The 22,564-nt window shown below is 42.7% G+C and overlaps 1 protein-coding gene across 1 annotated transcript in view; it reads right to left on the bottom strand.

Annotated features, from left to right (window-relative positions):
• Positions 1 to 22,564, bottom strand: part of LOC117346534 (kinetochore-associated protein DSN1 homolog) — an 82,940-nt gene that overhangs the window by 11,646 nt on the left and 48,730 nt on the right. The window contains exons 7-9 of the mRNA XM_033916264.1: positions 11,866 to 11,937; positions 7,048 to 7,195; positions 2,668 to 2,755 (exon numbers count right to left, since the gene is read on the bottom strand). Of these exons, the coding sequence (XP_033772155.1) occupies positions 2,668 to 2,755; positions 7,048 to 7,195; positions 11,866 to 11,937 (308 nt within the window). The remainder of the gene's footprint in view (positions 1 to 2,667; positions 2,756 to 7,047; positions 7,196 to 11,865; positions 11,938 to 22,564) is intronic.

Here is a 22,564-nt window from a genome sequence, read left to right as displayed (position 1 = left end):
GGGTTATAGAACCCTCACAAAGCCCCTGGTGCAGCCCTATTGTTATAGTCCCCAAGGCTGATGGTTCATCACGTTTTTGCATAGATTTTCGGCAGGTGAATGAAGTGTCGCAGTTCGACGCCTTCCCAATGCCCCGCGTGGATGAATTATTGGATCGCCTAGGGCAGGCTCAATACCTTACCACCATTGATTTAACCAAGGGGTATTGGCAAATCCCGCTGACTAACAATGCAAAACCAAAAACTGCTTTTAGTACACCCTACGGGTTATACCAGTTTACCCGTATGCCATTCGGTTTACATGGGGCAGCGGCGACTTGTCAAAGGGCAGTAAACGAGGTATTGAGGGGGCATCAGGCATATGCAGAAGCCTATTTAGACGATATAGTGATATATTCTTCTTCGTGGTCTCTGCATCTTGAACAGGTGGCGGCAGTACTGACTTCTTTAAGGAAGGCCGGCTTTACAGTCAACCCTAAGAAATGTTTTTTGGGGCAACGTGAAGTCAAATATTTAGGGTATACCGTGGGGAAGGGGCACATTAAACCCTTAGTAGATAAGGTACAATGTATCCGAGAATATCCTCAACCTCATACCAAAAAACAGTTACGAGGGTTTTTGGGATTAATGGGGTACTATAGACGATTTATTCCTGATTTTGCTACCAGAGCAACCCCACTCACTAACCTGTTGAAGAAAGACGCCCCGGACCACTTACAGTGGGGGACAGAGAGCAGAAAGGCTTTTCAGGATCTTAAGGACAGTTTGTGTAGACAGCCCGTGTTAGCTGCCATTGACTTTACGAAACCACTGATATTACAGACTGATGCTTCGGGCTGTGGGTTAGGGGCCATATTGAGTCAAGAAAAACAAGGTATTGAACATCCTATTTTGTATCTGAGTAGAAAGTTGCACCCTAACGAAAGAAGCTACGCTGCAGTAGAGTTAGAGTGTCTAGCAGCCAAATGGGCGATGCAAACACTAGAACACTACTTGGGTGAGCGACAGTTTACGCTAGTCACTGACCATGCGGCATTGAAATGGCTAGGGACTATGAGGAACAACAATGCCCGTCTGACAAGATGGTACTTAGCCCTACAAACCTTTAGGTTTACGGTAGTCCACCGGCCAGGTCATTTGAATACCAATGTGGATATCCTGTCTCGTATCCCTGAAAATGGAGAACGTTGCCAGGATAACCAATCTTTAACGGTGGGGGTATGTGACCAGGCAGGTATACACCAAGCTCAGGTCCCAGTCTGTTCAGAAAAGAAAGAAGTGAAAAAGAAATCCCGGGGAGGAATTGGGAAGGATCAGGTTATGAATGAGCTAAATAATAGCACTGACCACCAGGGGAGCTCAAGAGGCCCTTGGAACACTGCCAGGGCTGACACAGCAGGGCGTTTCCCCAAACTATATAACCCTGTCTCTTCCAGTAGAAAAACAAGCCGGTTAGGAAGGAAGCTAGGTCCTTGCCTTCCTAAGGATCCTGCCCAGCCAGACAGGGACAACGAGTGCCAGCCTATGGAGGTAGAGCAGTTTGGACAGCCTGGTGAACTATCTCAATCTGAAGAGCTCATGGAAATTCCAGAGGCTTGGACTTGGGAGGAGAATGAACCTGAACCCATGCAGGTGAACTTAATGCTGAGCCACAAACAGTGAAGGTGTTTGCAAACTGTTTGTGTGCTGTGTTTTGCTGTGATAGCTTAGAGAGAGAGTGTGGGAGAGGATGTGCTTCCACCTGGGAGGGAATTGGTAGTCTGTTTTCAGGCCAATAATTGTGCAAATCCTGTGACTCTCTCTTTTTCCTGGCAGCCATAATTAGTGATTGCCAGAGGCTGTTTTTCCTTTATTTTTGTGCTATGGACTAAATGAAAGATACCTGTATGTTGGATTATAATTTTGGGTTTTGGGACTGAATAAAGCAACTGCTTTCCTGCAGTCTAAGTAAGCTCTAGGGAGCCAAGGTCTTGGTATGAGGCAAGACCTAGAAACTGTGGCAAAGTAAAGCTGATAGCTAAACAAGCTGACTTTTGTTTCTTTGCCCCTTTTGGCAATTGTTTGATTTTCTTTTTCCCTGATGAATGCTGTATACAATCTGGAGGGAAAAATATCAGAATGCTGAGGGACATTACTTACCTGTTCCAAAGACATTAAGTAAAGTGAACTGTTTATTTAACTTGACTGAGTGTTGGGACTTTATTTTGGAGTTTGTTTTTGAATCCAGTCCTACAGGAAGACTCCATGTCGGGTCTCACGCAAATGTTCATTTTTATGTGTAGCCGTGCTCAGAGCCTTAAAATCCTATCTGGGATTGCTCCGACGGCCACACTCTCGAAGACTGGAATTGACTACCCCTGCCCTAGAGGGAAGAGGGTGCTCAGCGCATTGCTCCTGCGGCACGTGGAATACGGACGCTCCTCAGCCAGATTCAAGATTGGCTCCACCTTAATTGGGGTGAAACCAGGCTGCTTGTGCTAATGTTTAAAAAGGAGCAAGAACTACTTTTAAACTAGGGGTGGGGGGAAGATGACAGTGATTCAGAGGCCAGGTATTAATTGTATATTTAAGAGTTTCTAAACTACTTGGTCTTTGGCTTGCCACATAAACCATAAACAACTAAGGTCTAAGGGTTCTCTCTATATTTTAGCAAACTAACTTTTCTTACCAAGTTTCAGTGAAATATTCCTCAGGTATTCCGAAACATCATCCATAAATGAGTGGAATAAATTGACTGACTCATATAGTTCATCCATCTAGAAAAGAAAGAACAGTGTGCTCACAGACTCTTACAAAATGCCTCCCTCCAAAAGCTGCCTAGAAAAGTTCTGTCTATAATCATTTGTATAGCACAGTGGTTCCCAAACTTTTTCTGTTCACGACTCACTTAATGTTTCAAAGATTTTTCCATAGCTCCCTAGGTCAAATGATAGTTCTGTAATCTAATACAGAGTTTTTCAACTTCAAGCCAAGTACCCCCAAGTCTAACAAATATCAACTGAGTACTCCGCCCAGGCTCTTCCCCAGATCCCACCCCCATAATAATACTAATTGTAATGCAATTTCTTCCATCCATTTTTCATATATACGCAATATAATAATATACAGTAATGGTAACCACAAAATAAAAAAACAACAACCCAGCACACTGTACACAGAGAAAATGCTTATCATTTATATTAATTTCTTTTTTCAAAGAGGTCAAGGCAGATGACTTTAAAATATGCAATGTCACCTCAGTAACAACTATAGAAAACCAGAAAAATATAGTGCACAATATAGACAGCAGATATAAATTCTCAAAACTGATATTTAGATAACTAATCTAATCTAATCCAATCCTTAGGTTTGTATACCGCATCATCTCCACGTTCGTAGAGCTTGACGCGGTTTACAGTAGGAGAAATAGGAAGGAACTACAACAGAGGGTTAGAGGTAGAAGTGTGAAGAAAATTTAGAGGACTTGGGATGCCAAGATATAAGAGTTTCCTTGATTCTTAAGTTGGAGGGAGACTTACATTTTTTGAGAAAAGCCAGGTTTTCAGATGTTTGCGGAAAACTTGGAGAGAGCTCAAGTTCCGAAGAGGGGAGGTAAGGTTGTTACAAAGCTCAGTGATTTTGAAGTGGAGGGAGGTCCCTAGCTTTCCTGTGTGGGAAATGCCTTTTAGCGAGGGGAAGGATAGTTTTAATTTGTGGGAGGATCTGGTGGTATTAGGGTTTGAGGAATTCCAAGAAAGAGGGATAAAGGGAGGGAGGATACCATATAGGATTTTGAAAGCTAAACAGGCGCATTTATAGTGGACCCTGGCGATTATCGGAAGCCAGTGGAGCTTGGCCAGGAGCGGGGAGACATGGTCAAATTTACTTTTAGCAAAGATGAGCTTGGCCGCGGCATTCTGAATCCGTTGGAGTCTGTGGAGGTTTTTCTTAGTTAGACTTAAGTAGATAGAGTTGCAATAGTCCAATCTGGAGAGGATGATGGATTGGACAAGGAGGGTAAAATGTTTTTGATGGAAGCAGGATCTAACTTTCCTCAGCATGTGAAGGCTGAAAAAGCATTTTTTTTTATCAAGGATTGGAGGTGGTCATTGAAGGACAATGTGGAATCAATGATGATGCCCAAGACCTTGCTCGAGAACTCAAGCTGCAGAGAGGAGCCAGAGAGTAGTGGGATGGAGGTGGGTAGGTGATCTAGTTTTGGACCGAGCCAAAGAAGTCCTGTTTTGGACTCATTCAATTTCATTTGCACAGTGTGGGCCCAGGATTGTAGGTTCATTATACAAGAGGATATGTTCTTAGACAGGTCGGTGAGGTTTGAATCGGTCTCGAGGAGGACGAGGATGTCGTCTGCAAAAGTGTAAATTGTTTCAAGGGGGGATAGGTGGAGGTGTTTTAGGGAGGACATATAGATGTTGAAAAGGATAGGGGATAGTGGAGAGCCTTGCGGGACTCCACAATGCGGTTTCCAGGGGGAGGATGAGGTGCCATTCATGTTAACAATGTAAGAACGAGAGCGGAGGAATTTAGAGAACCAACCTAGGACTGTGGAGTTGATACCTATTTCAGAGAGTTGGTAAACAAGAATATCATGGTGAACAACGTCGAAAGCAGCGGAAAGGTCAAATTGTAGGAGGACGGCGAACTTGTTTCGAGAGTGAAGTTGTTGAACCCTTGAAATCAGGGAAGACAGTAGGGATTCGGTGCTGAAGTTAGGACGAAAGCCATATTGATAGGGTAAAAGAATAGAGAATCTCTCTAAGTATGATGAGAGTTGGGAAGAAATGATGGACTCTAGCATCTTGGTTAGGAGAGGGATATTTGTAATTGGGCGATAGCTGGATGGTATGGAAGTGTCAAGGTCCGATTTTTTCAGTAGTGGGGTCAAGGCGATATGACCCATTTCTGGGGAGAAATGGCCCAACTGAAGGGCGGAGTTTATGAGAATGGTGATAGAAGAAATAGCCTGAGCGGGAATGTTCTCGTATAGGTAGGAGGGGAATGGGTCCAAGGAGCAATTACAGGATTTCAGTTTGAGGCAGAGATTGAGGACCAGGGATTCAGATACGCGCTCAAAGGTGGTCCAGGATCTGTCAGCTGGGATAGGGTTGGAGACCATTAGGGTGGGAGTGGAATTGGTGGGCACTAGGGAGTTGTAAGAGACTGAAGGAGGGAAAGAGCATCTCAAGGAAGAAACCTTAAGAATTTTGCTAGAACATCGGCTGAGGGAGAGGGGGGGAGCAAGGTGGGGTCTCTTTTGGAGGTTAGGGAGCGACAGATGTTGAATAGAGTACTGCTTTGATTGTTGGACCTGGAGATTTTGTCACCATAGAAGTTCTTTCTTGCTTTTTTTAGTGCTATATTGTACAGCTTGATATTGACTCTCCAGGATTGTCTGTCTATAGGATATTTTGATTTTTTCCATATGCGCTCCAGAGCTCGACATTTCTGTTTTAGCTCTCTGTGATATGGGAGGAACCAAGGGGCCTTGCGGGGATAGGAGATGGATTTAGTGGAAAGGGGGGCGAGGGAAAGATAGGTGGATTTGGAGATAGCGACCCAGTTATGCCAATTAGTACCTGAATCTGCAGGCTTAGGGGCAAAGGAGAATGCTGCCATAAGTTCTCGCGGAAAGCAACACAGGGCCGAGCAGGAGAACGTAAAGCTTGTTCCTGATGTCCGTGCTGCTGATCTGTTTTGCTGCTGGCCGGGAAATAAGACGAGGGTGCTGGACCACCAGGTAAAAAAAGGGGAACGGCGACAGGAGGAGGACGGGGGTTTGTTTGTTTTTTAAAAAGGTGGTGCGGCGGCAGCAGGCGGGTGGGTTTAGAAAGGTGCTGCGGTAGGCGGGTTTTACAATGGTACCGAGGGGGGAAGGTAACAAAATTTGTGCCTTCGCTTCAAAAGATGTACCGAGATTTCCACCCACTTTTGGGTGGAAAAAAAGTGCATCTTATGGAGCAAAAATACGGTAACTTAAAAATAATAATCATGAAAACAATCCACAAAGGATGTATAGTCACAATTGACCCACAAAATAAAGTAAATAATGTATAAAATACAAAATGATCCAACATGGGCCATGTCTTGGCAAAATAAAAATGACACCAGCATACATTGGAGGTGTGTGCTGTACTATTTATTTTTAGCCTCTTAACTACTTTGATTTTTTGAGATTTTTATGCTTTTATATTTAAGAGAGCCAAGAACCCTATATAGACCCTTAAGGAAGGCATTTAGTTTGCCAAAACACGGCCCATGTTGGGTCATTTGTATTTTATACATTTAGTTTTTATCTTGTGGGTCACTTGTGACTGTATACACCCTTTGTGGATTGTTTTAAGATTGTAGTTTAATAAGCGTCCAAATAATATTAAACTGGTATATCTAATTTTCTGTTCCACAATCTTTTTGTTGTTTTGCTTAAGTATAATTCCCCAGAACTCATACTGTAGAATAAGTTATTTACTTGCCTGAACTGGGTAATGGATTTGATATACCACCTTTCTGTGGTACAACCAAAGCAGATTACATAGTACATTCAGGTACTCCCTAGTGGGTTCATAATCCTGTAATCTTTACCTTCTATCACACTGCAATAAACTTGTAAATTACCTCTGCTTCAGATAATTGGTTTACATTTCCTTTATGCCATTTAATGGTTTACCAGCTCCTCAAAGAGAACTGAAATGGCTGTTACCTCTTTCAAATGCAGAAACCCTCCACCGCCTACATTTCCTATGCATAATGCTCACTCAGAACCCTGAATTTGCATACCTCAGGGCACTTTCCATATATAAGCTTATGGTTGGTATTCTGTTAGGGCAAGACCAGCATTGACTCATTTATCTCTGGCAAACCTATGAAACAGATGGGAACTTGCATTTTCAGTTCCTGTAATTTAAAAGAACAAGTCCAAACACAGATACAAAACTGTTCTACACTTTTGCTAATTTCACTTACTTGAAAAATGTCCTGCCAACATGCTTTAAAGATGTCAAGTGATTCTGTTTTGAATTTCTGATATTTTCACCACATTCTAATAACTCACCACAAGCTCCATGTAGCTAAACATATGACTTTGTTCATTCAATATGTCTTGGTAGTTAGGCTTGCTATTGATAACGTTATCCTGTGATGTTCCAAGCCTCACTGTGTATTCCATTTGTGTATCATTAAGTCTGATACTCTCCAATTGCCTTTAAATCAAGAAATTATGTATAGTGAGTATCTCTCAAGGGGAATTTATCCAAATGGTTTACTTTTACACATAACATGACAGGAATGAACCTCACTCCAGTATCTCCAGTGAGGGGTTTTGAAGGCTGCTCCTACTGCAATATTAGCAACAGCTTTGAGAGCTCATTTCTCTGCAACCACTGTAGTTTATAAGTTTAAAAAAACTGAGCTACTAGTGCAGGTCAGCTTTCTTTTTCACTGGGGGAGAGGGGAATGGAGAAGGGAAAGTAGCAGAGCCAGTAATGGCATGCATAGAGTTATGGCCCTGCACACTTCTAATTTGTTTGCAGACAGCTGGGAAGCATTAAGCACCAATGAACCACCTAGAACAGTGGTCTCAAACTTGCGGCCCACCAGGTACTATTTTGAGGCCCTCAGTATGTTTATCAATCACAAAAGTAAAATAAAAGTTTCTTGATCATATGTTTCTTTAGCTATAAATTACAATATTATTATTAAGACTTAGCCAATAGGAAAGATTTATAAACTATAAAGAGTTTTACCTCATGCAAAATTGTCATTTCTTTAATAAGATATTAACTATTTTTTCTGTGGCCCTCCGGAGTACCGACAAATCCAAAATGTGGCCCTGCAAAGGGTTTGAGTTTGAGACCACTGACCTAGAACTTTTTGGGGTGTTGGCGGTATAGAAAAATAAAGTTATTATTTATTACCTGTCTTATTCCCTCTAATTCCACCACCTAAGCACAGTGTATTAATGCACATTCTTGTCCAGTTTGTCTTGACTAGATTGTAAGCTCTTTTGAAAAGGGTGTGAAGCCAGACTCTAATCAGAACTGCTTGATGCACACCTCAACCAAGCAGTGTCTGGATGTTGAAGTCAAGCAGTTGTCTTGAGGCCTGTTCTTTCCTTTCTGCCAAAGGTAGTTTCTCCTTTTCAAGTCAATCAGGCAGTGATTCTCCCGGTGTTGGGTAGCCGTAGGGCTCTTCTGAGCAGAGACAGTTGTGCAAGTTGGATGTCGGTTGGGTTCTTCGCTCTTATGTGCAGAGGACCCAGGAGATCAGGAAATCAGATCATCACTTTGTCCTTCTAGTGGGTCCTCGTAAGGGGGATGGCACTTCTAAGGCTACTATTGCACGTTGGATCAAGGAAACTATTGCTTCCATTTATCTTCTGAACAAAAAGTCTGTTCCAGAATTTCTCAAGGCTCATTCCACTACAGGTAAGGCAGCTTCTTGGGCTGAGTCTTCTCTAGTGCCTCCAGTGGATATTTGCAAGGCAGTTTGGTCTTCTCTGCATTCCTTTGTCAGATACTACCGTGTGGATGTTCAAGCATGTCGGGACGCGATATTTGGTGAACAACCCATGAAAGGCTGACAAAGGCGCAAGCTGAACCCGGAGAGAAGACCAAGCCAGTCCCCTGTCCAGGCCATCCTGCAAGAACTCTAAGATGGTAGGCAGGGAAGCGCGAAAAGAGACCACTCCATGCGCAGCACACCACTCCTCAAATATACGCCAAGCCTCACATAAGCCCAACAGGTGGAAAGCTTTCAGGACCCCAAGAGAGTTGAGATCACTTTATCTTCTTACCTAGGAGATCCCTTTCAAGAGCCAAGCCGAAAGACAGAAAGGATCCGGATCGAACATTGGAATGGGACCCTGAGTCAGAAGGCAATCCAAGAGAGGCAGAGGAAGAGGATCCGCCATCAGATGCCTCACCAGATCCACGTACCACAGCCATCTGGGCCAATCCGAAGCCACCAGAACCACAAGGCCCGGATGTCGAACTATGCGGAGAAGAATTCTGCCCACTAATGGCCACGGAGGGAACACATACAACAGCCCCTCCATTGGCCATGGTTGAACCAGAGCATCTAGGTTCTGGGCCTGACCGTCTCTGCGATGAATAAAGAAGCGAGGTGTTTTGGTGTTGACACCTGTGGCCATCAGGTCCATGAGGGGCTGACCCCAAGGCTGCACTATCAACTGAAAAGCCACGGGGCTTAGACACCATTCTTTGGGATCTAGCACGTGATGATTTAGGAAGTCCGCTTGAACATTCCATTCGTAAGGACTATACCAATCTACTAGGCGATACAGAATAAGCATTTTGTCATCTGCTTGACTAGGGGAAAAGCTAAGCTTTGTGTTGCTGCTCCTCCCAGCTGCGACATGCAGTACATGGCGCAAGAATGGTCCTGAAGTGCCTAATCTGTGCAATCCTGGCAAGAATTCACATTAGGAGAGCCTAAGGACTATCCCAACAAGATTTGAGGGAAAAAAATGCAGATTTAGAGAAGCAGGGAGCTTTGGAAAAAAAATTTGCTAAAAATTAAAGATGGCCACTGCTGTGAAATTCACATTAAAATCATGATATTTTCCACACTTAGCAAAGTTTTAAAAACAGTGATTTGAAGATTTTTCAGGTGGTGGAACACAGGGAGACATGCAGAAACCTTGAAAACCCCACTTTTTAGACCTCCCCTGATCTATCTCACAGGTTGTAAGAACATAAGAACAGCCTTACTAGATCAGACCAATGGTCCATCTAGCCCAAGCAGTGGCTTCTCCCATGTCTTTCTCAACAGCAGTTTATGGAATTTTCCTCCAGGAACTTGTCCAAACCCTTTTTAAAACCAACTACATTAAGCACTCTTACCACATCCTCTGGAAACGCATTCCAGAGCTTAACTATTCTTTGAGTAAAACATATTTCTTCCTATTGGTTTTAAAAGTATTACTCTGCAACTTCAAGTGTCCTAGGTCTTTGTAAATCTTGATGCAGTAAAAAAAACCAACCAAACAAAACACGATCCACTTGTACACGTTCTACACCACTCAAGATTTTGTAGACTTCGATCATATCTCCCCTCAGCAGTCTTTTTTCCAAGCTGAAGAGCCCTAACCTCTTTAGTCTTTCCTCATACAAGAAGAGTTCCATCCCCTATCCTCACTGTGACCTGTTTGTGGATCTATGTTGCAGCCTGCCTCAGCTCTTACAGACAATTTCCTGGAGGAAAAGTCCATAGTCTGTTATTAAGAAAGACATGGGGGAAGCCACTGCTTGCCCTGGATCAGTAGCATGGTCCTGGATTGGTCACTGTGAGAACGGGCTACTGGACCATTGGTCTGACCCATTAAGGCTATTCTTATGTTGGGAATGGCTCTGCAAAGCTGAGATCCCATGCCTGACTGCACCTCCACCTCTGTGGACCAACGGACCCACATTGGGATGGATGGAGGTGAGAAGACGCAGCCGGAACTCTGCGAGACACTGCCGAGCCCCCTAAGGGCACCTTACACCCTGCACTCGATCCCTGCTTAACAGCTAGGTGAGACAACTTCATGGACGGCCCCGAGTTACACAGAAAACTAAGCAGGCTGGCAAACAGGGTAAGTCTGTGTGTTCTCAATGAAGGAAAAGTGAAAGAAACGCTCAGAGTACAAGAATCCCAAAGAAATAGGGACTAAACATTGAATAAAATAATAAAAAGTGAAGACCAGAATGAATAAATTCCTACAGGTATGCGTGCAAAAGGGAAAAACTGTAGGTGGAGCCAAGGAGCTCAGCAAGTACAGAGGAGGTTCAGAGATAAATCCAGACTGGATTCTTTCTGCAGATGACACGCGGCCACAGGGACACTACCCACTTGTCTAGAATGCACTTGAAAAGCAATAAGTTTAAATTGTATGCGGAAATAGATAGGGAGCCAATTAAGCCAATTAATGTGAGCATGACGACACTGGTGGAATGCTGCCAGTTCCCTGGACCCCACTTCCAGCTAAGCTGATGGATAAAAGTTACCCTAATTTTGCTTTAGTCAGTCACTGCTCATGGATCAACATGCTGCAGTTCCGGCATGTTTAAAGCTTTGCTTTGTTACTATTATTCAAATTACCAATCTGCATCACCTCTAAATTTTCACAGGTTATTTGGTTTACATTGCCTTACTGTTTATGGCAGAGGATATCATATTTAGCTATGAATGCAGGAGATGACTATGAGGTGGGAAAACTGAAGCACTAGCATCACATATCCTGGGAACCAAAAACAAACCTGTCATCTTATGATTCAAGTTACTCCATACCACTCCTGACAAAGCAAGATGGTAATAATTAAGCGAAAACTAATGCAGGACTGTTTCATAAAGATAAAAATAACATAACATTTCTATACCACATAGCCAGTAAGTTCAATGCAGTTTACAAATATTAAAAACATAATGGAAATTAAACATTTGATTAGTTAATAAACAAAAGTGGCTTCAATTGCTTCTGAAAGTGACAATAGGACACAGAGCTTAACAGAAGTTTCAATTCCCTGTCCCAAAGAATCGCCTGATAAGAAAAAAAAAGACATTGATGGTATTTTTTATAGCGACAGCCTTTTATTGATGGAAAATTAAAAAGACTGTGTGAACTACATGAACACTTAGCTTGAGCTGCGATGGACACCTCAGTCAAGCAGTGTCAGGCCCAGGGGAGTAGGATGAGGAATTAGTCCCAGCATACTGCTTGACTTCAACATCCAGACACTGCTTGGTTGAGGTGTGCATCAAGCAGTTCCGATTAGAGGCTGGCTTCACACCCTTTTTTCAGGCATAGTCTTGTGACTAGGTTTCTGTTTGATCTGCACAACAAAAGGCTAGTCCATCTCTATCATCTCACCTGGACATTTCTTGGACTCTGTTTTGATAACTGAGTAATAGCTGATCCCATTTTTGGCATTCTTTAGAAAAACTGAAGGAAAAAAAAAATTACACACAAAAAGGTACATTATCAGTCATTAAAGCTTAACAAAAGCATTATAGTCTGTCACACACAAATGTTCCCATCTCTTTTTTTTTTTTAAATTCTTTATTCATTTTTAATCTTTCAACAAGTGTACAATATAAAACCATACATAGTCTTGAAAACATCACTTGTAAATCCATCAAGAAAAACAACCCATAGCCCATCCCCCCTCCCCACTATTATTAATGTATACAATATAATAAGAACCCTTCCCACCCTCTATTATTAATGTTCCTATCTCAAAAATCAAAGATAAAAGGCACATGCATTCACACATACAATCCACAGTCCATATAACTGCTGAAAATTAAAGGCAATACAATAACTGGGTGCTCATTTTTATGTGCAATTTGCATGCATAAATGTACAGAATACTTGCACTCTGAGATAAGTGTACACTTGCATGTGCAAGTGGCAACAAATTGACTGGTCATTCTGCAAGAGTGTTCATGAATAGCATAGCACATAAATGAAAGGGAGGCATTCAAATGTATGGAGTATGGAAGGAGCTTTGGAATTACTCTCGCTTAAGCATTTATGTGACCTTAATTACACCAAATGTCAACTGTGACACACACTAAAGTTGTATTACACCAGAATCTTTATTTGAGTACCAAGGTGGTGTTTAAAAATAGGATCTCATGGTACATCAAAGTGCCTAAAAAGGAGGTACCCATGTATGACATAAGAGGGTGTGCTGAAAAGTTCTCAGCCCATCCAAGAAGGGAATGACATGGAGCCATGAAACAAGTTATTCCACATATTCAGCCCTAACTTGGCACAGCGAGTCTGATGTTTGTAACCTTCCAAAAAATAAAACACAAAACTGCAGAACAATGTACAGGAATTTATTCAATAAAAATCATAAAAACATACATAAACAGCATACATAAAATAAATATATCCCAAAACGGGTTCTTGTTCTCATGTGTACCGGTAAACATGAGAACAAGAACAAGTAACACAGGGTGCTTCACATAGATTTGTCCACCTGCAGAGCTGCTGAAAAATTATACAAGATCTAAGAAGTTCTGCTGGGGTGCTATCTATTGGTCTACCAGATCTGCTGTCTCATGAGGCTTCTATTTTATTCAATATTATGATAGCAGTTGCTATATTGTCCTATCTTATTGGAAGTCAATCTCTCAAGCTACTGTAACCCAATCGTGGCATACTATTATGTTGCTCAGTACTTGAGAGTATCATAATGTTGAACGTACCAACACTGTATCACATTATAAGCAGATTTGGTCCCCTTTCAAACAGTATTGTGCGATTCCCCTTCACGCAGGTTTCTAATTCTTGAGATTTTAAAGAATTTATCTTATTCGATGCATTAGTTCTTGATATCCTATGTGTGGGGAGTATAATATCCAGATATTGTATTCTCAATGTGTCTCTTATTTGGTATCAACTTTCTTACTGACTGATATTGTGCGATTCCCCTTCACTCAGGTTTCTAATTCTTGAGATTTTATAGAAAGCAATGTTACTTACCGTAACAGTTGTTATCCAGGGACAGCAGGCAGCTATTCTCACTAGTGGGTGATGTCATCCGACAGAGCCCCGATACGGACATCTTGCAAGCATGTCTTGCTTGAAGAAACTCAGAAGTTTCGAGATGCCCGCACCGCGCATGCGCCAGTGCCTTCCCGCCCGATGTACCGGGCGCGTCTCCTCAGTTCAGGTAGCTAGCCTGAGAAGCCAACCCAGGGGAGGTGGGTGGGACGTGAGAATAGCTGCCTGCTGTCCCTGGATAACAACTGTTACGGTAAGTAACATTGCTTTATCCCAGGACAAGCAGGCAGGTATTCTCACTAGTGGGTGACCTCCAAGCTAACCCCAATGGGATGGTGGGAGAGTTGGCAACTTAAGAGAACAAATTTTGTAACACTGTTTGGCCAAACTGTCCATCCCGTCTGGAGAAAGTATCCAGACAATAATGAGAGGTGAATGTATGAACCGAGGACCAAGTGGCAGCCTTACAAATCTCCTCAATCGGTGTCGATCTGAGGAAGGCTACAGAGGCTGCCATTGCTCTGACCTTATGGGCTGTGACCTTACAGGGAAGGGATAATCCAGCCTGGGCATAGCAGGAAGAGATACAAGCCGCCATCCAGTTGGAGATGGTGCGCTTCGATACCGGTCGTCCCAACTTGTTTGGATCAAAGGAGACGAAAAGTTGAGGAGCAGTTCTGTGTGGCTTTGTGCGATCCAAGTAGAAAGCTAGAGCACGTTTACAGTCCAGAGTGTGCAAAGCAGATTCCCCAGGATGAGAATGAGGCTTTGGAAAGAACACCGGAAGCACGATGGATTGGTTGATGTGAAATTCAGAGACCACTTTAGGTAAGAATTTTGGATGAGTACGGAGAACCACCTTGTCATGATGGAATACGGTGAACGGTGGATCCGCCACTAGGGCCTGAAGCTCACTGACTCGACGAGCTGACGTGAGGGCCACTAGAAAAACCACCTTCCAGGTGAGATACTTGAGTGGAGCCGTGTTGAGAGGTTCAAACGGAGGCTTCATAAGATGAGACAGGACAACATTGAGATCCCAAACCACAGGAGGAGGTTTGAGAGGAGGGTTGACATGAAAAAGCCCTTTCATAAATTTGGAAACCACAGGATGAGCAGACAAAGGTTTCCCTTGTAGAGGCTGATGGAAAGCCGCAATAGCACTCAGGTGGACTCGTATAGAGGTAGACTTGAGGCCAGACTGGGACAGGTGTAGAAGATAATCCAATACAGAAGATAGGGAAGCTCGCTGAGGTTCCGTGGCATTGGAAATACACCAGGAAGAGAATCTAGTCCATTTTTGGGAATAGCATTGTCGAGTAGCAGGCTTCCTGGAAGCCTCCAAGACCTCCCTCACTGCTTGAGAGAACTGGTGAGGAGTCATGTTGAAAGGAACCAAGCTGTCAGGTGGAGGGACTGCAGATTGGGATGAAGTAGTGAACCTTGATGTTGAGTGAGTAGTGAAGGAAACACTGGAAGAAGTACTGGCTCCCTGCTGCTGAGTTGAAGTAGAAGGGAGAACCAAGGTTGTCTGGGCCACCGAGGAGCAATCAGAATCATGGTGGCATGGTCTAATCTCAATTTGACTAGAGTCTTTTGAATGAGAGGAAAAGGAGGAAACGCATATAGGAAACGTTTGCTCCAATCCAGCAGAAAAGCATCTGCCTCTAGGCGATGAGGAGTGTAGATCCTGGAGCAAAATTGAGGCAGCTTGAAGTTGTGGGGGGCTGCAAAGAGGTCTATCTGAGGTGTCCCCCACTGAGCAAAGATCTGATGAAGGGGGTCGGAGTGGAGCGTCCATTCGTGAGGCTGAAGTAGACGACTCAATTTGTCTGCCAAGACGTTGTCCTTCCCCTGAATGTAGACTGCTCTGAGGAAGGTGTTGTGGCGAACCGCCCAATCCCAGACTCGAAGAGCTTCCTGACAAAGAGGGGCCGAGCCCGTGCCCCCTTGTTTGTTGACATAATACATGGCGACCTGATTGTCTGTGCGAATAAGGACCACCATGTCGTGAAGCAGATGTTGAAAAGCTTGGAGAGCATTGAAGATGGCCCTGAGCTCCAGAAGATTGATTTGATGGAGTCGTTCCGCACTGGTCCAGAACCCCTGAGTGCGAAGACCATCCAGATGGGCCCCCCATGCATAGTTCGATGAATCGGTCGTTAGAACTTTCTGATGGGGAGGAGAATGAAACAGCAAACCTCTGGATAGATTCGAAGAGGTCATCCACCAGAGAAGAGACTGCCGTAGAGCAGGAGTGACCACAATGTGACGAGATAACGGGTCGGACACCTGAGTCCACTGAGATGCCAGAGTCCATTGAGGGATCCTGAGATGTAGTCTGGCAAAAGGCGTCACATGAACTGTAGATGCCATGTGGCCTAAAAGGACCATCATGTGTCTCGCTGAGATGGATTGGCGAGAAGACACTGACTGGCAGAGTAGAAGGAGAGCATGTAAGCGTGGAGGAGGAAGGAATGCTCGAAGTTGAATGGTATCCAGGACAGCCCCTATGAAGGGGAGAGACTGGGTGGGCTGAAGATGGGACTTTGGAAAGTTGATCTCGAAGCCCAAGCTCTGCAGAAAACAAATGGTAGTCAAGGTCGCCGAAATGACCTTGGGAGCGGACGGGGCCTTGATGAGCCAGTCGTCGAGGTATGGGAACACCTGGAGACCCATGTTCCGGAGTGCAGCGGCCACCACTACCAGACACTTCGTGAAGACTCTGGGCGACGAAGATAGGCCGAAGGGAAGCACTCGATACTGCAGATGCAGATGTCCCACCCGGAATCTGAGGAACTTGCGGGAGGCCGGATGAATCGGGATGTGAGTGTAGGCCTCCTTGAGGTCCAGAGAGCATAACCAATCGTTCTGCTCGATGAGGGGATAAAGAGAGGCAAGGGTCAGCATGCGGAACCGTTCCCTGACCAAAAACTTGTTGAGGACCCGAAGGTCCAAAATGGGACGCAGATCGCCCGTCTTCTTCGGGACCAGAAAGTACCGGGAGTAAAACCCCTGGTTTTGTTGATCCACCGGTACCGGCTCGACGGCCCGAAGCCGGAGCAAAGCCTGAGCTTCCTGGAGAAGAAGAGCGGTCTGTGTGGAGTTGGAAGGATACTCTCTTGGAGGATGGTCCGGGGGGACCCGTTGGAAATGAAGAGAGTATCCCTCTCTTACGATGGAGAGGACCCAGAGGTCCGTGGTGATCGCCTCCCATCGATGACAAAAATGATGGAGACGACCCCCTATGGGAAAATATGGGGTAGACAGAACGAGATCGGTTATGCTCCCTGGAGGAGAGTCAAAAAGGCTGAGTAGCCTTGGGAGCAGCCGGCATTTGAGGCTTTTGCTGAGTCTTCTGGGGCGGCTGTCGCTTTGCAGGCTGTCTCGCAGGAGGGGCCTGCCTTGGTTGATAACGCCTTTGGTAGATTATAGGCGGTCTAGAAGGACGAGACTGTTGTGGTTTAGGCTTAGGCCTCATGATAGACTGGAAAGATTTTTCGTGGTCTGACAGTTTTTTAGTAACAGTCTCGACAGACTCATCGAACAGATCCGCTCCCGCACAAGGCACATTTGCAAGTCTGTCTTGGAGATTCGGATCCATATCAATGGTGCGAAGCCAAGCCAGTCGACGCATGGCGACCGAGCAGGCCGCAGCACGAGCCGAGAGCTCGAAAGCATCATAGGAGGATTGCATCAATTGGAGGCGCAACTGGGACAGGGTCGCCACCACCTCCTCAAACTCAAACCGAGCCTCAGCATCGATGAAAGGTGTGAACTTGCGGAGTACCGGCAAGAAAAAATCCAAATAGGACGAGAAGAAAAAATTGTAATTGAGCACTCGAGTCGCCATCATTGAATTTTGATAGATACGTCTACCAAACTTATCCATCGTTCTCCCTTCCCTGCCAGGAGGCACGGAAGCGTAGACTTGGGAGGGGTGCGAACGTTTAAGGGAAGACTCGACTAGGAGGGACTGATGAGAGAGTTGAGCTCCCTCAAACCCCTTGTGGTGCACGATGCGGTATCGAGCATCCAACTTGCTAGGTACCGCAGGTATGGAATACGGTGTCTCCAAACACCGCATGAGAGTCTGGTCAAGTAACTTATGCAGGGGAAGCCGAAGTGTCTCCGCCGGAGGATGAGGTAAATGCATGGTGTCCAGATACTCCTTAGAGTACTTCGACCCAGTATCTAAGGTCACATCCAAGTCATCCGCCATCTGTCTGAGAAAGGATGAAAAGGAAAGTTGGTCCGCCAAGGCCGGCCGGCGAGACGGACTAGAAGACGTGGAAGCCTCCGGTTCCAGGGAGAGCTGGGAGCGGCATGGAGAGTATGAGGTAGATGGTTCTTCATACTCCGGTCCCTCTGGCTGGGATAAATCTGAGGATGAGTATCCCATACGCTGCATTTTCTTCTGTGGAGACACCTCCGAATGACGTGAGGAGTGTCTAGAAGAATGTCGAGATCGATGCCCCTCCCGATGCCGGGATGGGGAACGTGAACTTCGATGCATCGATCGATCCCTTGAAGCCTCGAAGGAATGGATTGGACTCGATGCAGTGGAGCGCATGGGAGGCAACGATGCTGACTCACGCAGTGCCACCCAAGTCTGGTATGGAGTGCGAAAGAACTCCTCCTGCGATGCAGTATGCCCAGGACTCCGATTATCAGGGGCCGATGTAGTACCCTGGTGACGTGGAGGTGTAATGGGCTCTAAAGGCGGCATGTCAGAAAGGGAAGCCCGCCTAGTGGGTTCCGCCGCCCTCCACCGCTCCCCCTCGTCGAGCAGGGAAATCGAACGACGAGGAGGAGGAGGAGGGGGCGGACCGCTCTCCGGGACCGAGACCGTAGTATCGCCCTGAATATTAGCGATAAGCCTCGGTCCCATCGTCCGCATGAGCTCAACAAATTGAGCTTCGAGCAGGGATTTAAGCGATGCCGATATGGAGGGATCCGCACCGAAAGGGGGTCCTCCTGCACGGTCATCGCGTTCCTTCGTGGTCGAGTGCTTCTGCTTGGTAGCTTTGGGCACTTTTATGACCACGGGAGGAACAGTGGAAGGCGGTACCTGAACCGAGGAGACGGGAGCAGGAACCGATGCTGAACTCGATGCAGAAGCCGGTGTGAACGATGCTGGCTTCACGATGCTCGATGCATGAGTCGCAGATGCAGGCTTCGAACAGACCGGTGAAACATCTGTCGAAGTCGAAGCAGATGGCTCCTTAGAAGACTCCATCTTAAACATGGACTCCCAAAGTAAGCAGCGCCGTTTAAAAGAGCGCGCTGTGAGCGTGGAACAAGGCCGGCACGATTTCGGAACGTGTTCTGGACCAAGACACTGAAGACAGCGCCGGTGTGGGTCCGTCAACGAAATCGCACGCTGGCACTTGCTGCACTTTTTAAAACCGGTGATAGGCCGGGACATAGGCCGGAAAAGTGACGTTGCTAGGTCGAAGGAGCTAGGTCGCAGCCACGAGGCCGGCCCGGCCGAACCGCCGGACGAAATAATTGTAACTTTTTTTTTTTTTTTTTAAATAGAAATAAAAGTCAAAGAAAGTAAGTAAAACAATAAAACGCGGGGAAAGAAGGCAAAATACTGAAATTTCAGTCAGCGCAGAATTGAAGAGAACTTCTCAGCTCCGCGGAAAGAAAAGAACTGAGGAGACGCGCCCGGTACATCGGGCGGGAAGGCACTGGCGCATGCGCGGTGCGGGCATCTCGAAACTTCTGAGTTTCTTCAAGCAAGACATGCTTGCAAGATGTCCGTATCGGGGCTCTGTCGGATGACATCACCCACTAGTGAGAATACCTGCCTGCTTGTCCTGGGATAATTTATCTTACTCGATGCATTATTTCTTGATATCCTATGTGTGGGGAGTATTATATCCAGATATTGTATTTTCAATGTGTCTCTTATTTGGTATCAACTTTCTTACTGTCTGATATGATGGAGTGCAATTCCAGACTCTGCTTTCTACAACTTATGTATTTGCAGATTCATTCACATACTGCAGTTCTATAACTATGCATTGTATTTCCGGTTGTTTATTTTCTGTCTTTTCTTTATATTCCTTGTCTCCATACCAAAAATGTAATAAACTGGTTGAACTTAAAAAAAAAAAAAAAAAAAAAAAAAAATTGGGGGGCGTGGTTTGGAGCGCGCACGATATGGCGGCTTAACCGCGGCGCTCTGTGTATCCAGGCAACAAACGGGAAAAAAATAAAACTTTCACTTTGGCTGATCGAAATAAAAATAACATAAAACAACGTCGGAAATGGCAAGCATGAAGCAGGGAAAAGCTGAAAAGCCTACAACATCGGGTATATCAGCAAAAAGAACAAAAGTAACTCCCCTGTCACCATCGAACGTGCCGTTCCCGATGGAGGCTGAAGAACTCGCTGAAAAGTCTGATATAATGACTGAGCTATTTAAAATAAAATTGATCCTGACTGAAAACTCTAACAAAATCTCTGAAGTTAAAGAAGAACTTCTCAATATGAAACAAGAGATACAAACCGAAAGACAGAGAATGGCAGTGATGGAAGAAAAAATGGAGCAATTTGAATCCTTCACACAAGAATATGACAAAGACAAAAAAGAAGTAACAGCTTTAAAAAATCAATAGGTGGATATGGAAAACCGAGGAAAAAGAAAGAACATCAGAATTTTAGGTCTGGCTGAAAATATTGAAGGGGGAGATCCTGTACAATTCCTGGAAAATCTGTTACCTAAACTGCTACAGCTCAATTCAAAATGGCCGTTAGAGATTGAAAGAGCCCACAGAATCCCCACAAGAAAGCCAGTAAACCAGGCTGCTCCAAGACCTTTGATATTCAAGGTATTAAGGTACCAACATGCTCAGGAAATATTAAAATTGGCAAAAGCAAATAAAAACTTAAATTATAAAGGATCAAAACTGATTTTAGTTCCTGATTTTGCTAAATATACTGCAAACATAAGAAAACAATTCCTCACATTTAGACAACAGCTAAAAGAAAAAGGCTACATATATGGAATATATTATCCGTCCACTATGAGAATATCCAGTGGAAATAAATCCATATATTTTCAAGATCCTGCAAAACTAAAAGAATTTTTAACACAAGAAGAACCTATGTTTACATAAAAAACAGAATAAAAGGAACAATTTAGCTGAAGAAAGAAGAAAGAAGAAAGAAGATGGAAAAAAAAAAAAAAAAGGAAAAAATAAAGAAAATTATTAATAAAAAAAAATAAGACATAAAAAATATTTACTAACTGAAAAGATAATTTATTGATATATTGGATGCAATAATATAAAATGATTTTATCACATTAATTATTAATTATTATTTATTATTAATTAATTATTAATAAAATATTTGCATCCACATTCATTAATACTACGGGAAAAAAAAAAAAAAAAATTTTATTATAAAATTAAATTATTTATATAAAATATATATTTTAATCAGAATAGAGTTTTTATTCAATTATTTAAGCATATTAACTTATTATGATTATTGAACAATGAAAATGATTTACAATGAATTTATTATTAATATTATTGAAAGAAAAATTTGATATATTATTATATTGAGAATAAGACTTAAAAATGAAATATATTAATTTATTATAAAAACAATATTTTAATTCTATGTAAGAAGATTGCAATTTTATGAAATATATATAAGATAAGAATTTGATTTATTGAAGGGATCTATTAATAAAATAGGTGAACATTATAAAAAATTTATATTTTAATCAATTATTTAGGCATATTAACTTATTATGAAAAATAAGGAATTGATTAATTGATTGGTAGATAATTAATAAAATAGGAATTCATTATAACATTTATTAATTGATATAAAATGTATATTTTATTCAAGTATTCAAGTATTCATTCAAATTAATCCATTATGAAGATGATATATGAAAATGATTGAAATACATTTATTATGAATATTAATATTTTTATAAAAGTGGGTATATTTAATTCAAATGATGAATAATAGATATATAGAAAATAAGAGCTATATTTGTAATATGTTTATTTATTAAGAATATTATATTACATGTATGCATGATATTGAATTTAATTTTATGAATTAACTATATATATAATTCTTAGTAATTTTATAAAATTTTATAGATTAAATGGATATAATTTTCAATTATATAAGGGTGGAAGTATAAAGAATGTATTGAATATAGAGATATGTTTTTAAATAATATAATGAATTATTAGTTGCCTGGGGATGGAGATTTAGGTTTTGCAAGACCAATGCGTGTTCCAGATCAGAATATGATAATGGGTGGGAGGGGAGGGAAAATAATGGGTGGGTTAGGGGATAAATTTTTATTGAATGTGCTAGGATCTAATCTTGTAAATTATCATAGAATATTGGTTAAAATATAATTATTAATTAGATGGATATAAAAATGTTTTCGCTGAATGTCAATGGTTTAAATCATCCTATTAAGAAGAAGAAATTATTATCGTTCCTTAAAAATCAAAATGCGGACATTTATTTCATTCAAGAGACACATCTTTCGGAAATTGAATCAAAAAAATTATCTGGAGGTTGGATATCTAAATGTTTATTTGCACCGGCTTTAAAGAAAAAAGCTGGAGTGGCTGTTCTGATAAACAAAAAATGTAATGCAGATTTTAAATTAATTAATTATGATCCCTTAGGTAGATGGGTACATATCGAAATGGTTATGGGAAATACAACCCTGAATTTATTCAATTTATATGCTCCTAATACGAATCAAATTGAGTTTTTTAAACAAATTCAACAATTACTTTTACCACTGGCTACATCTAATTTAATAGTAGCAGGGGATTTCAATGCTGTAATGGATCCGATTCTGGATAAAAAACCAAGTAAAGTTATGAAATCATTAGGCTTAGATAATTTGATACTATCTTGTGATTTAGTAGATATATGGCGAATTCTTCATTTTAATGATCAGGAATTTTCTTTTTGCTCTCAGGTCCATAAATCCTTTTCACGAATTGATTATATATTTGTTTCCAATAATATAGCGCAGCGTGTATTAAAA

Source organism: Geotrypetes seraphini, chromosome 12, assembly GCF_902459505.1.
Source record: "Geotrypetes seraphini chromosome 12, aGeoSer1.1, whole genome shotgun sequence".
NCBI lineage: Eukaryota > Metazoa > Chordata > Amphibia > Gymnophiona > Dermophiidae > Geotrypetes > Geotrypetes seraphini.
The sequence above is the reverse complement of the archived record's forward strand: the minus strand, read 5'-3'. Positions and strand labels throughout refer to the sequence as shown.